This window comes from Poecilia reticulata, chromosome 5, assembly GCF_904066995.2.
Source record: "Poecilia reticulata chromosome 5, P_reticulata-male-v2, whole genome shotgun sequence".
Lineage (NCBI taxonomy): Eukaryota > Metazoa > Chordata > Actinopteri > Cyprinodontiformes > Poeciliidae > Poecilia > Poecilia reticulata.
The window spans coordinates 15,997,081-16,011,824 of NC_088834.1; the positions used below are offsets into that span (position 1 = coordinate 15,997,081).

General features: G+C 37.0%; 2 protein-coding genes and 1 non-coding gene across 3 annotated transcripts; 1 reads left to right on the top strand and 2 right to left on the bottom strand.

The window, feature by feature from the left end:
* Positions 1-1,454: 1,454 nt before the first annotated feature.
* Positions 1,455-8,948, top strand: ninj1 (ninjurin 1). The gene is made up of 3 exons (XM_008409691.3): positions 1,455-2,481; positions 6,287-6,527; positions 7,973-8,948. Exons 1-3 carry the CDS (start codon positions 2,425-2,427, stop codon positions 8,125-8,127), a joined length of 453 nt encoding a protein of 150 aa, XP_008407913.1. The 5' UTR covers positions 1,455-2,424; the 3' UTR covers positions 8,128-8,948.
* Positions 8,949-9,624: 676 nt separating this feature from the next.
* On the bottom strand, positions 9,625-9,752 carry LOC145551791 (U6atac minor spliceosomal RNA). The gene has a single exon (XR_014087711.1). It is a non-coding gene; the product is annotated as a U6atac minor spliceosomal RNA (small nuclear RNA).
* On the bottom strand, positions 9,627-13,701 carry card19 (caspase recruitment domain family, member 19). Its single transcript, XM_008409692.2, has 6 exons — positions 13,561-13,701; positions 13,009-13,148; positions 12,351-12,507; positions 12,183-12,245; positions 11,632-11,697; positions 9,627-11,532 (listed from the first exon to the last, which is right to left on the bottom strand). The coding sequence occupies exons 1-6, from the start codon at positions 13,565-13,567 to the stop codon at positions 11,423-11,425; spliced, it is 543 nt and encodes a 180-aa protein (XP_008407914.1). The 5' UTR covers positions 13,568-13,701; the 3' UTR covers positions 9,627-11,422.
* Positions 13,702-14,744: the final 1,043 nt, after the last annotated feature.

Below are 14,744 nucleotides of genomic sequence, written 5' to 3' on the forward strand. Positions count from 1 at the left end.
TTTTTTTTACTAAGATCTGTTATTAAAACCAATGCTAAAATGTAATTTTAAAGAAAAACTTCTCAAAATTTCACTAGACTTACCTTCAGATTATGTACATATTTATCGTTCCTGTCAGTTGTTTTTAACCCCTTAATGTTAAATCCGTTTGCCATGTTTGTCTCATTACTTTCTGCGTGTATAGATACATTTATCAACCCATATTTCTATCTCATACTTGATATGGAAGCAGTTTTACTACTTGGTTACTTGGATATTTTGATTTGCTTATTTAAAGCTTTTGTGACTATGTTCTTCTTTAACAGTGCCAGTAATGCATTTTCTACACTATTCTACTTTGTAGGTCACTATTTCTGATTTTCTATCTTGCTGTTGTTGTTGTTGTTGTTGTTGTTGTTGTTGTTGTTGTTGTTGTTTTGTGATGTGTTGCAAGTATTTTGCATATCATTCGAGCCACTTTGAATTTTTTGTGGCATTTTTTGCTTCTCCTTTTAGTTGGTGGCATTGTTGACCATTTAAGTTCTTTTTTAATATTTATTCCTCAATGTTGTCATGTTTTTGTTGTCATTTTGCTTGTGGTTCTTGCTGCTTCTGAGCATCGTGCACATCGCCATGCACATGTCTCTTGCACTGTCTTTTCTGTGGTTTCTTGTTAGGACTCGGCAGGCCTACTTATATTCTTCTAAATAAATAAATAATTACTGAAAAGTTTATTCATTTCAGTAATTAAATTTACAAAACGAGGGTTCAGGTTAGGTAAGTTTACTGGTCATCTAAGTGCAGTGATGGTCAATAAAGCAGATATCGGCACTTTCGTCCTCCAGATTTCAGGGGCATTCATTTCTAAACATAAATTTTACATGTGAAAATTTTCACATGAAAAGAATTCTGCATTTCATGTCCACCCAGATGAGATGACTCTGGCGTCTGATACATCTGTACGCAGTGGATCTTGAAAATCTAACACCAGCTGCAGAGTTTGCCTTGATCCCCTAAGGCGGAGGATGTGTCTGTTGCTTGTACATCTTTTTCTCTATTCAGTCCCGTCCACCTAACTTTCCGGGAATACGGTTAGATCAGCTTCTTTAGCAATCACACCTATAGAGTGTATTATTGACAGCTTGATGGTCAAAGGTCAAGTCTTCAATTTAACCCTTGCTTGCACAGGCCACAATAAGGCAATACCATTTCTACATTTTAGTTTCTGATAAACCGAATTTTTGCTTCTATTAGCAGTAGCAGAAGAAATAAAACAATAAATAAATAACCAAACTTGATTCTTGGAACACACATTTGCATGTGTAATGTATAATTTGAACGGAAAACGCCCTTCATTTTTAAATATGTATACTTTTGTAATAAAGCAAATGTAACGCTAGATGTCAGCAAAACCCCGCCCAAAATTATCCAGTAAAGTTCCCAATGAGTAATCCACGCTTTGTCCGGCCTCTGAAACAATACATCAGCATCTTATTTGGGGACCATTTCTGAAAGTATCCTTGTAAATGACTTTATTAGTATTTTTTTGTTTGTTTGTTTCCTCATTTAACCAAGAGTTGTTTGATACCTTTCGATCGATGCTTTTAATTTGAAAGGGTTTTTTAAAGAGACAAGGTTGCTAAGTGATCTAGACAAACTTCGGATAATAACTGACAATTAACTGTTTTGGACATAGTGCCGAGAGTAACAGAGAGTGTACGAGTCACAGTTAAAGGGAGGACACTAAGGAATAGTCCAACCTTAGTTGGAATAGTCAAACTAAGGTCCAAACGCTAACATTTAATTAGTTAGCGTTTGGTTGTTGAGGGAACCAGGAGAGTGTTTTGACGAGAGTATTGTATATATTGAGCGTAATATCCATGTTTCGACATGAAATAGTGTCAATATTTGATTAACTGTCGAACAGTTGAAACTGTTGGAATACGTTTTAGTTCATTTGTAATATAGAAATATTATAGTTAATTAAATACATGTATTGTAAATGTAATGTTATTACATAAAGTAAGGTTTATAGGCTAAGGTAAAAGGTTAGAACCACTATGAGTCACCAATGGCATTTCATTTGTATGTTTATAGCTCTTTACGGTGTGTTCACGTACAAAGGCTCTTGAATAAAGAAACGTGAACCATCAGTTTGAGAGACCATCCTTTCAACCGCGACGCTACAATCCTATAAAGAAAATACCATCGGGAAGTTGTCGTTCCTGAAAGCAGCGCACAGCTTTCTGAGAACCGCCGCCCCGTGTTGTGTTGGAGGGGTGGTTTAATCAGCAACTGTGCTCTCCCACCTTCCTCAAAGCAGCGGGGCATTTTATAAGTAGACTAAACCGAGTCTATGTGTCAGAACCCCCCGGCGACCCACTGAGTGAAGCTCACACCGAAGCTACATGACCGACCTTTTCTGTCAGGATACAGAGAGACGACATGGCTACTGAGAGCATAAGAATGAACGGAGATGCTGACCGAAGCGACGACGCGGGGGTAAGACATCCTGTTTTTACAGGGCAGCAAATATCTCCATGTTCAATTCAGCCAATGTTCAGTTCAGTGAGCCATTGGTCCCCACCGGGAAATTGGTCGTTTTACAGATAGAAATGTAACTTTGGGAGAGGTTTTTTTTTTGTTTTTTTTTACCTCATCCTTCGTCCGCTCGGTCAAGCTTGATGCTATAGAACAAAGAAAACAAGCTTAATTTTAAGTGTTTGGAGTCCACGTATAGAAAATAAAAATTTAGCGTTTAAAATTTCATAGCAGCAATTGTAAGCGTTTTCAGTTTTTTTTCGTAGTCGTGTTTCAGGGTGACTTAACTTTCTTTCTCTGCTTTGTTGAGGATCAAATTACACTTAATGACAGATGACACGGGGTATTGTGTCTGCAGTGTGCATTCACTACTCTGAGAGGGATCAGGTGGGTTAAACAGTGATCCAGTCAACTTCCCCCCCATCCACTGACTGACCCAAATCTGGAAAAATGTGATTTTCAACAAAACATCTTTGTCCTGGAAGTGTGTAAACTAATCCTAACTTCGGACTTGGTGTTACCTTTTGTAAATGATCTTTATTTATAAAGTAAGTTTGATCAGAAAGCTTATTTGTATTACTTTTTTGTTTCATTTCTATTACAAATTGTCTAAAACAAGTTTCATACACATTTTCTTCTAGTAAATATTTCATACTTTTCCATACTAAACCTTCCAGACTTCTCAGTCCACTGAGCTTAAAGATTAGCATTTGCTAATGTTTGTTTAAAATTGTAGCCAAGTTTTCTACAGCTGGCTTTAAATGTTTAATTGGAGGAAACAGACAAACAAAAAAAAAAAGAAACCAGAAGGAAAAACCTGGAAAGGGGATGCAATTAATATACAGTAGAGGAAAGGCAAAGGGCCATGACAATATGATAGACATTAATGTGGGATTAATTCTGGAAACGGAAACGGCCAACATTTAAACACAGACGCAGAGTATGTCACATAAAATCCAAATAAAATAGCTCCATTGTGCTAAACTGATGTAACCATAATTGCAACATGGGAATTATTATCTGTTTATAGCATTTTGGCCTTTCATACTGTGCAAAAAATGTAAGGTCACAGATGACTACAAGTTTTTTGTGTTCCATTATAAAGGGGGTTTTCTTCTCAGGATGAGTTCGTGAGAAGAAATAAGTTTCTAATAATAATAAGTGCGATCCGACAGTAACTGTACACAGATGAGGAAAGAGAGTGGAGACGGTTCTCACTGATACCTGAATGTTGTGAATTCAAGGAGTGACAGCAGCAGTAAATAATGACTTTAACATTTTGTAGGTCAGCACTTGCCAAAAAAAAGCTAATTTATAAGATCAAGTAAAACATAAAAAAAAATACTTAGCAAGTTTGAGTTGGGGATTGAAGTGGAAGAATTCTTAAAAATGTTATTTTTATAGATGTGTCTGTTTTATGTCGTTTGCCAGTATGGGTGTAAGTGGTTTTCTAAGCACACGTAGTGCAAGACGCAGGTGTATTTAGAAGGTCAGATGATGCAGGTGATAACCACAGAGTGCAAAGAAGGTTCAAAGTGTCTGTGCATCTAGTTGTTTTTTATTTTCTGTTACTGACATACGTTTTCCCACTTTTGCTTTCTTATGTGTGTGTGTGTGTGTGTGTGTGTGTGATGTGGTTTGAACTGAAGTGTATTTGATTTGTGTGCAGCTGTAGTTGGGGGCTCTGCTCTTCTCTGCTGGTCTGTCTTCACTGACAGGCTTTCGGCTTCAGGCCTTTGAAATGAAACATTTAGAGACAAAGATCGATCTTTCTCATTTCTTAACAGTTTCTCTACACTTTGTTAATAATTTCCATAGCAGAATGAAAACAGATTTAAATAAGAATTTTCTCCTACATTTCTATCCTTCTCGGACATTTACAGGTCTGCCGAGACTGGAGCCAAAATCATAGCAAGCATGTAGCGTACAAACAACATTATTGCCGCCTAACATCGCTGAAGTTTTCTGTACCATCTTGATATTTATGACAGATTTTTTAGGTAATAATGTTCATAGTGTTCTCTCACTGTTTGGAAAACTCTGGAATTTTATTTTCCTTTCTTGGAAAGTTATTTTTTGTATTTTCAGCCTTTATTCCGCATCTTATTGTTGCAACGTTTATTTTGTTCTTTTTATTTGTCCCTTCCCTAACTTCTTCTTTCTTTCAGTCTGTCTGTATTTCTTCCTTTATTCCTTCCTTTGTTTCTTTCTTTCTTTCTTTGCTTTTGCTTTCCACTTCTACTTTCTTTTTCAGGTTCCACATTTTAAGCCTGACCACTGAAGATTTATATCTACATAGTCAGCTTCATTATTTTATGTTTTAAAATGAAGATAAAGAACTGAGAATTCAATAAATGCACATGAATAGAGAAGTCAGCCTAGATATGAACAGCAATTATCATTTGCTTATGTTCTCTAGGTTTGGACCCTCACTGTGGGTCCTGAAACGCACGAGGCGTCCCTCCAGTACAACAATAACATTATGGTTGAGAGGACATTGAGCAGTCACACTGCCAGTGTTTACTTAACGAATGTTTGTACTCTGCGACTGAATCAGAAGTCTCTGTAACGGTTAGTCTGCAGGCTAGAAGTTGAAATCCTGATTAACTACTGCTGTTTAGAATATTTAGGCTAAAGAAGCCTATCGGAATCTTTTAAAGTATTAATAAGAACATTGTGCTCGATAGTGGAAAAGCCTGCATGCGTACTGGTAACGTTTCAGAAGGAAAGAGTGATTATAGCTGTTGGCAGGTTGTGATCCTCATGACGACGCCCTGTGGCGGTTTACCACAGAAGCATCTTTTTTTCTTCTTCTGTGACCTGACCTTGTTGGTGAAGCTGCAGAAAGAGGAATAGAGGTGAACCTCAGAGGTTCACAGGGTGATGTTGCCACTCTGGGTACAACGAGGACAGTGTTGGGCAACCAAATGTTGCTCCACCCAAAATAAAAACTGAACTGACTCTACTGAAATACAGCTTGATATCAGGGGTGTTTGTAACGTGTTTGGTACGTTTGATTCATCCGTATCTGAGCTGTCAAGCCTTTCAAATAAAGTACGTCTATGACCTCCTCAGTGACCTCCCATAGCTCTGTTTGACCTGTTACTGAGCCATGTAAATAACCTTCTAATTGCTGCTTTTCAGCAAAAAAGAGAAGTTTCACTTCTGTTAAGTTTTTCCACTGCAAACAAAACTTTAGGAAGTGTTCCATTCTGATTTTCTTTGTTGTTTTTACAACTATACTCATCGACCTTGTTCTTTTTTCTTTTCTCTCTAAATAATTTGATTTATTTTACAAAAAAACGTACTTAAAGTCTTGATGATTTACTGCAATGACTTTCTACACGTACTGTGTTTATCAGGAGTGCTCTTCATAAAAACAACCTACGTCTCTGTATGTTGTGAGAAGTTGACTAACTTTGTGCTCACACACACTTCTTCCTCTGCCCACTTATGTTTTCTAACGGAAAAGAAGATCAGTACGTTTTAGATGAAAATAAATTTCCAGTATGATGTCAGATTTTTTTTCCAGATGAAGTAACTTTTGAAGGATCGATTTTACATAAGTAGGAGTAAAAGTGAAACCTTGGCAACGCATTGAGGCTGAAGTCCGACATTTATTAAGGGCTCATCTAGAGTAAGGTTGAACTGAAATCTGCACAGATAACTTATCAGCTTGTATTCATGTTGAAAATCATTTGTTGATGGCATGGAAAAAGAATTCTGAAAGCCTAAATCTGATGTCGGGGTTTGCGTTCGTTTTCAGGTCCCTCATCGGGAAAACGGCATCATGCGGCGGCGCAGACCCCTGAACATGAACCATTACGCCAACAAGAAGAGCGCAGCAGAGAGCATGCTGGATGTGGCTCTGCTGATGGCTAACGCCTCGCAGCTGAAGGCCGTTCTCGAGCACGGACCAGGCTTCACCTTCTATGTTCCCCTCATCACTCTCCTCAGCATCTCTCTCATCTTACAGGTAGTGGTGGGAGTTATGCTCATCTTTATAGGTAAGCTGGGGATTTTTGTTGCCTCGTTTCCATTTAATCAAGTTGTCATTAGTTGTATTCCTCATTATTGAGTGAAGATATTTATAGGAAGGCGATTAATGTTAACATACGTGGCTCTGAAAATGTATGTGCCGCTATAAATTTCTTGCTTTTCCTTTCAACAACCATTTTAATGTCAGACAAAGTTAGCTTGGTCGAAGCTAAAAAGACAGTTTTCCGAGGACGGATTGCTTAAAGTCACGGCATCTCAATTGAATCCAGGTCTGAACTTTAACTAGGTCACTCCAACACTTCATGGTGTTTTTTTTAAGCAATTCAGAGGGTGACATGCCTATATGCTTTAGAGCACCGTCATGCTCTACAACCCAAGTCTGCTAGAGCTCAAGGTCACAAACTGAAGCCCAGAAACTGACCTTTAGGATTTTCTAATAAAACAGGATTCATGTTTCTATCAATTACAGCAAATGTTCCAGGTTCGAAAGAAGCAAATCAGCCCCAAACCGTCAGACTACTACTATCATGTTTGAAAAATTATTCTTAATTATAAATATTGGTCAATCCTGAAATGTAATTCATTAATTGCTACAGCAGTTAAATTTAAAAAAAAAAGCTATCTGTTGTATTTCTGACTGTAATACATAAAGTAACGCAAAAAAAATACAGAAGAGACACCTGCTGAACTTTGCAGTTGTTTTCAAGAACTTAATGCATAATTTATCCATTAGCTCTTTTGTTCTTTAGAGTATGAAACAGAGGAAACAGGTTGATATTAGCTGGTTAATTAGTAAGGCTATCGCAATACGTTTTTGAAACCGAGCTGGATTTATTTAGCTAATGTTACCACTGATCTTACTTTGCTAACCCATTACTTGTATAAATTAATTGACAAAGATTTCCTTGCTTTGAAATGTGAATATTTTGGCTTGACCAAGCAGTAGAACCAGAAGTGGAAAGTTTTAGCGACTCTGGACGGTTGTGAATCCACCTCAGCCTCCCATCCTGCTCTTTCCTTATCTTATCCTAACAGAAAGAAAAATACTATGTTGGGGGAGAGGAAGTGTTTATAGAAACCTTACAGAAAGTGGTTGCCTTTACTGTGAGTTGGTTCCAATTTGAAAGAGTTCTGTTTACTATTGGCTGCATGTAGTCACAGGAGAGCTGGAGCAGCAAAAGGGAAGTGGAAACACGGGGTCAACCTCTGCTTAAAACGGATCCACATGTTGGATTCCCAGACTAATGAGGCATGTCATCGCCCTCTGGAGGAGTCAGATAGTTATTCCCCATTGACAGGACTGTCAGATGGTGTTAATGTTTATCAAATCCTTCATAAATGATTACTTCAAAGGTATGAAAGGAAACTGCCTGTCACTGGCTGCTGCCCCCTAGTGGGAAAATGTAGTTTCTCCAGCTCAGTATAAGCTAAATATTATGCTTTTTTTTTTCAGTTAAGTGGAATCTGAACGATGAAAGAATGCATGACAAGCTGGACATCTTGGAAAGCTGTGTCATGGCCTTCATCTTTGTCATAGTGGTGGTCAATGTCTTCATCACAGCCTTCGGCGTCCAGCAGCCCCACTCGCGAGATTCGCCGCCTTCTTGACGTGCTCCTTGCTCATCCAGACATTATGAGTTTTTATTATTATTCACAAGTTAAATGGCCATTTTGCATAATTGGCTGCTATTGTCTGACTGTGTGTGTTTTGGTTAGTTCTTATTTTCTCATCAGTTACTGGTGCAAAATAATGAAAAACACCAAGAGCAAAAGTCTGTAAGACACAATCATTGTGACCATTTCCTGTCATGTTAAAATATTTTTCATATCTGTTGTTGTATGTATGCATGCCTGCTGCTTGTTATTGACGGACTGTATAACCTCAGCAAAGTTAAAGTAAAATTATTCAATGCAGAACCACAGCTTTACTGAAGGAGAGGTGTGTTGTTTACAGTTTGAAGTTTTTAATAATGATGTGGTCTGTGCGTGCTTTTTGAAGTGCTATGCAAAATGCAATAATTTTGACTGTCTTCCATACATTAGGTCAGTGCTTCCCAAACTTTTCAGTGTCTAACCCACCAAACAGTGGAAGAGGCCTGTGAGCCCGACCACTGGTTGAGCGTACAATGTACTGCCTTTTATTTGTTTTTAAGTACTGTTTTTATCTCTTTTAACGGGTATTGCAGACATACAGTTATGTATTTGTTATTTCGTTTTTGAAGAGAATCTCAAGATCCTATGCTTACTGATTGGGTCCCTGTGCAAAAAAATAATAATTTTAGTTTATTTACTTCATTGTGCGGTTGCTTTGATTAAATGTTTTATTTACTTTTTTTAAACAAACAAAAAATATTTTACAGCTTTAAATACTTCTATGCACTGTGACTGCTCATGTACTATATTTTTTAAATAAAACTAGAAAAGTTTTATTTTCTGTCCATTGTTTTTTATTTACAAAATGAATCAGAGCTTGTACAAATGATAGTACTTGCAGCAAAAGTAAGGCATTTCTCCAGTAGACACATCTTGACAAAAAAAGACACAGTGAAGATAAAAATTTAGCGTTTTCCTTCAAGAAAATATTTTAAAATATGTCAAAATTGAGGTCACTCTTGAGCATTAGTTTTCGAAGACCCTCTCAGTGGCTTTAGTTTCTTAAAAAAGAAAAACAACAAAAAGAAACAAACCATGTAGATACATAATATATTATTGTAATTCATTTTTGCATCCTTAAAGTTTTGCAGTGTGACCTATTTCACAAAAAAAACACAAGACAATATATAGCCATAGGTTAGGAAAATATTCCATCAATAGCAGTAATCCACTTCTCAAACCAGGCTTAAATAATACAGGAAGGGTTTGGAGCTTCATTATAAATACTACTACAGTTTCCCTCGAGAACGATATCACAGCGGGCCAACAGGAAAAGTTAAAAATGTCCGCTCTGTCAAGAGGAAACAAAGTCAATGGAAATCAGAAGAGGGCACTTCCTTTCTACAGTTACACATTTTATACAGGAAACATGGTTCTACCCTTTTGAATGTAGATGTTTAAAATTAGCAGAGAAAATGCTATCCAATAACAAATGAAAAAAAAAAACTGAAAAAAAAAACTTGGTTAGAGATGCCACGAAGTAGGTGGCAGTGCCTTAACCGTATGTGTGTTGCTGGCCACAAGGGCCAATTCCATCCTTGTCAAGGGGAGTGCTAACCTTCTCTCCTTTCATACAACACACAAACTCAAAGTTATTCCGACACTATATATACACCGACCTTCACCGTCAGTTTCACTTACGGTTCCATTTACCGAGATAAGAAAACTACAAAATTGTATTATTTTACAGAAAAATCAACTCAGAATCAAGATAACTAACAACAAATTTCATAATTTTATTTGTTCATTTTTACTCTTTTTCCTAGTAACAACTATACCCATAATGCACTGCGTTCAAAAGCGCGATATTATTGGCGGAGAGTATCACGTGATAACTATTCACGCTTTTACCACATTATTAGTCCAGTAAATACTTCTAGCAATATCTGAAGCTGTTTAGATTTTCATGCTTTAATTTTTGTTTGCTTGAATATGAGAAACAATTTTTAAAGACCCCATGAAACTCAATACAAGTTTAATAATGTAGTTTCCTTCATGTCCACAAGATGGTAATCGCGGTACGGAAACAGGTTTGTGACCATCTGTTTTTACTTGGCTTTATGTTGTTACGCCAATTTGAGCATTTCTTACATATGGTGCCTGGTAAAAGCATCCATGCTACTTGAACTATTCCAAATCTTTTTCATGCTACGATCACAGACTTTTTTATTTTCCACCTGTGTGTAATTTAATTTCTATGAATACAGCTGTCCTGTGAAGGCGTTAGGGGACTGTTAGAGAACATTAGTGAACAACCACAGTAAATTATTTAAAGAGTTGTGTGTAAACCAACATTGCATATTTAGGAAAGCACTATATTATCTGAGAATCGAAAATGTTTGTTGCAATGCAAACCTACAAAGACAAACATTTTTTGGCCAACATGCAAAATGTCACAACCAACATGGTGGTAGGAGAATCATTATGCAGTGGGGATACTTGTCTTCAGCAGAAACATTAAAGCTGGGTAGAGGTGATGATAGATGGAACAAAAGTCTGGGAGATTGAGAATGAAAACTTGCTAAGGGCTGCAAAAGAAACTGATCAGAGGTTCATCTTGTAGCAGACACATAAACATGCACTTGACAATTTATAGCAAGTCTTAAACTTCTATCCCATCACACAACTTGAGCAACTTGGCAAAGAAGAATTAGAAAAATATTTCAATGTCTATTTGTGCAAATCTGACAAAGATTAGGTTTTTATTGGTAGAAAAAAGTTGAAAGTCATTATAAATATAATTATAAACTATATTGTTTTGGTCTGTCATACAGAATTCCAATAAAATATATTAAAATTTGTGGTTGTTCCAAAACATAATATTAAAATGTGGTCTCAATGGACTGTAAATTACATACAGAAATACACTGAGCACAGACTAAAACCAATAACCTAACATTTCATCAACTCAAACACCAACAAAAAAATGCAGAGGTTGGTGCTTTTATTTAAGAACTCACCATCCCTTGATTATTTTAATTAGCATAGAATTAGGTAAATTTATGTATAAAAATCATTTACATTATTTTATTGCACAGTATTACCCTCAAGTGTATTCATCCCTAAACCACTTAGCAATATTTTAAGTGTGACCTAAGTGTCAGCTGTGTCTCCCCTTGTCATTCAGATCAGTAGCAAAAACAATACGTACTTTGCATAGTTCATAATGTGTACAAAATCAGAAAAAAAAACACATATTTTTTTTGTAGTGTCAGAAATTCTGACGCACCAAGTATGGAGATGACCCTTATTACTTCATTATGCCCTCTTCGGTGTACCAAATAAGAACCTCCTGCGCTTTTCTCTTCAGACCGAGGGCGGCCATTCCAAGGGCCCGGCTGCCTCCCGACACTTTAGCTTCTACAAGCAGAAAAAGGCACCTTCTTCACATCAAATCAGTTCATTTACATATATTGTATAACTGGTCGTATTAAACAATTTAACTGAAAATAAAATTACCGTCATAGTAATAGAGAAAAGCTATTCCCACAGCAAAGCCGAAACAGCCTAGGAAAAAGAGAGGACCTGCAAAGTGTACATAGGAATACAGAGGTCAGCTTTTAGTCAGGTTCGTTCCATGATAGATAACATTCTGTATAAATAATGCACTTATTACATTATTAAGAGTTGTTTCACTCTGAAGTTCATTGACATCTTAAAACAAAGGCAAATTGTAATGTAAAAAATCAATGTAGATATGTAAAATATTGATTTATTAGTCTATAAAATAACCATTTCAGAAACATAAACAACTTTAGACATTAAATTCTTCTTCAGAAAATAAAAAAAAAGGCTGAAAGCCATCAGTATGTGGAATACTAGGTCCTCATAACGTCATGAGGCATAAAGGCAAAAGGCATAGAAATAATTTGCGTGGTGAAATATGAGCTTATGTAGCTGCGGCAAATGCTTGCAAAGTGGAATCTTTGTGTCTCCTAACATTGCTTACGCAAACTGAAAATGCTAACAACCCAAACACAGAGAGAAAACCTGCATAGGTGTCACATTACCTCTGTCGTTCAGAACGCTTCCCTGTGAGTGGATCTGTGGACTTGTGAGTGGATTCAAAGGATCTGGGATATGGATGGAGCAAAATATTAAAAAGTCTCAAGAAATATTTTTGAAACATCTAAACAACTAACTGACGTATGACCCGAGATAAAATTGTTTTGACAAACCTCTGAGGCGTAGCCGTGTTGGCAAGCTGTAGTATACCTCCTCCACATGGAGGTGGAGCGCTCTGTAAAACTCCCTGCAGGCTTCATCACCTTTCCCCTGGAGATGTGTCAGGAGTTCACCCAGGCGGACGCTTGTTGGTACGTCCAAATTTCTGAACTGACAAACAAATGCGCGTACTTTTTCTCAGTTGTAATCAAACTGTAGTTTGTGGGCTCTCGTGTCACGCATTCAAATGTTTTAAATATCTGCAGAAAGTCTTAAAATAGTCACTAATTACCAGTTTTACAGAGAGAGAGACATGGCACAGACATACATTTATTTACTCCCCCACTCTTCAAAATGGAAAACACAACATGCCGTCAAAGGAGACAGAACATGAAATGCCTGCATTAATGTAGCTAAAGGTCTTATTATGCTCATACCTAGTCAGAGCAACATTTACAAAAAAAATTGAAACAACTTTATTGTCACCAGGCACAGTGACCAGGATGGAGAAGTCAAAATAAACCATCAACGCTCACTGGGACAGAAGTGAGGCATTTTGGGGTCACCCGATGTAATAATAACCAATTATTTTAAGGATTTTGCGTACATTTTTCGGTCGTGGTGCAAACAGCCTGGTGTGATTAAGACAGTGAACGCATCAGTGGGACTTACTCTCGTGGCCTCCTTGTCGGTGAGGATCTGCGGGTAGATTCTGTTGAGCTGCAGGATGAGTTTGTCCACCAGCTCCGTGTCCAGTCTCTGCTCAGCTCTGAGGAAGACAGTGTCCTCTAGCAGCTGCTCGCGAAAACTATCTGTCAGTAGCAGAGAAAAGTAAATTAATTTTTCAGCTGTCAGATAATAAACTAGCTTTCAATTAAATAAAAAAAAAAGCTAAAAGAGAATACATTTGAGCATTTTCGAAAGCGTTTTTGTAGCGCGTAAAAGTTTCGTGGGGCATCTGAAAACCTGCCGAATTAAACCTTTATTAATAAAAAGTTCAGACTCGGGCTCCACTTCTGTCAAATGGGTATTTTGAGAACTTTTCAGAAAACAAAACATTGACATTTCACCGTCTTTGACCAAGCGAGACAAAACGCCACGACGGCACTGGTGCGGTAATGGCCGTCATATGGACGTGACGGACAGGGTATAACATTGCAGACGGGAAGATTCGTGGTAAAATGAACTTTTATTTCGTTTTATTAGTCAAAGAAAGGCACAAACCTCCCATTGTAGAATGAGTCCCCTCTCTGTCCTCTGTTTGGACACACCCTCTGACGTCACCACGTCGCTAAAACTGAACGTCAACGTTCTCCAAAAAAGGGAGACTATTTTCAGCTCAACAGCCAGAGGGGGTAAACAGTTCTGTACGTTACTGTAGGCATTTAGTTTTCAAATTAAGCGGATATTCATTTGCTTTTAGAAAAACCTGATCATAATTGTCAATAAATTTTAAATACATTTTATTTGAGTAGTTCTTGACTTTCTTTCATCTTCAGATGGTTATTCAGTAAATATTTGTACGTAAATGTTTTTATTGTTTCACTATCTAATTCTATCAGTGGGACTTTTAAAGTGGGACTTTTAAAGCAAACCAGTTAAAGAAGTGCAAACAGTTCTTTGAAATACAACTTTTTCTGCTGATTGGTTCTTAGCACTTGTTGATATGTAGTATTAGGTGGGTTAGTTTAAATTTATAAGGCCTCTAGATTTGAATGATTTCATGATTGGGCAAAACAGACAATTATTGTCAAGTGGAAGAAGACAATGCATGTTTGCTTGTTTTTTTTTGCAGTGCACATTTTTACATCCTTTTTGTGGAACCACATCTTTTGGACTGTATCAGCTTTTCTAGGGTCTGAAAGATGCTCACATTCTTTCATTCAAAAAATATTGTAAGATTGGATGGAAAGTATGTGTGAGCAGTAATTTTCAAAATGTTTCCATGGACTCTAAACTGGATTTAGACCATTAGAATTTACCTTGATCGAAACCATCCTTTGTCAATGTTTATTTTTCTTAATTTGGTTCTCTACAGTTTCTCTGCCAAAAAAAAGGGATCCCACAGCCTAATACTGCCACTACCATGTCTCACCTTTGGCAAAAAATGCCTTGAGAAGGATTTCATAGCCTTTGAACTTCACATTTTGTCACACTACAAACAACTGTGAATGCATTTTACTTGTATTGAAAGCAATATACCAACACAAAGCAGTACGAAATCATAAAGAGAAATTTCTTTTGACAACTAAATACAAGGTGGCTTTCACGGAAAACATAAATTTGCTGAAATTACACCCAGGGACAGCATGAGACGGGGCTAAATGCAAATTTACATAACACACATCACATTTCTTTTTGGGGAAAACTTAATATTTTTTCTCCCTCTTGACAATTATGTGCGTTTT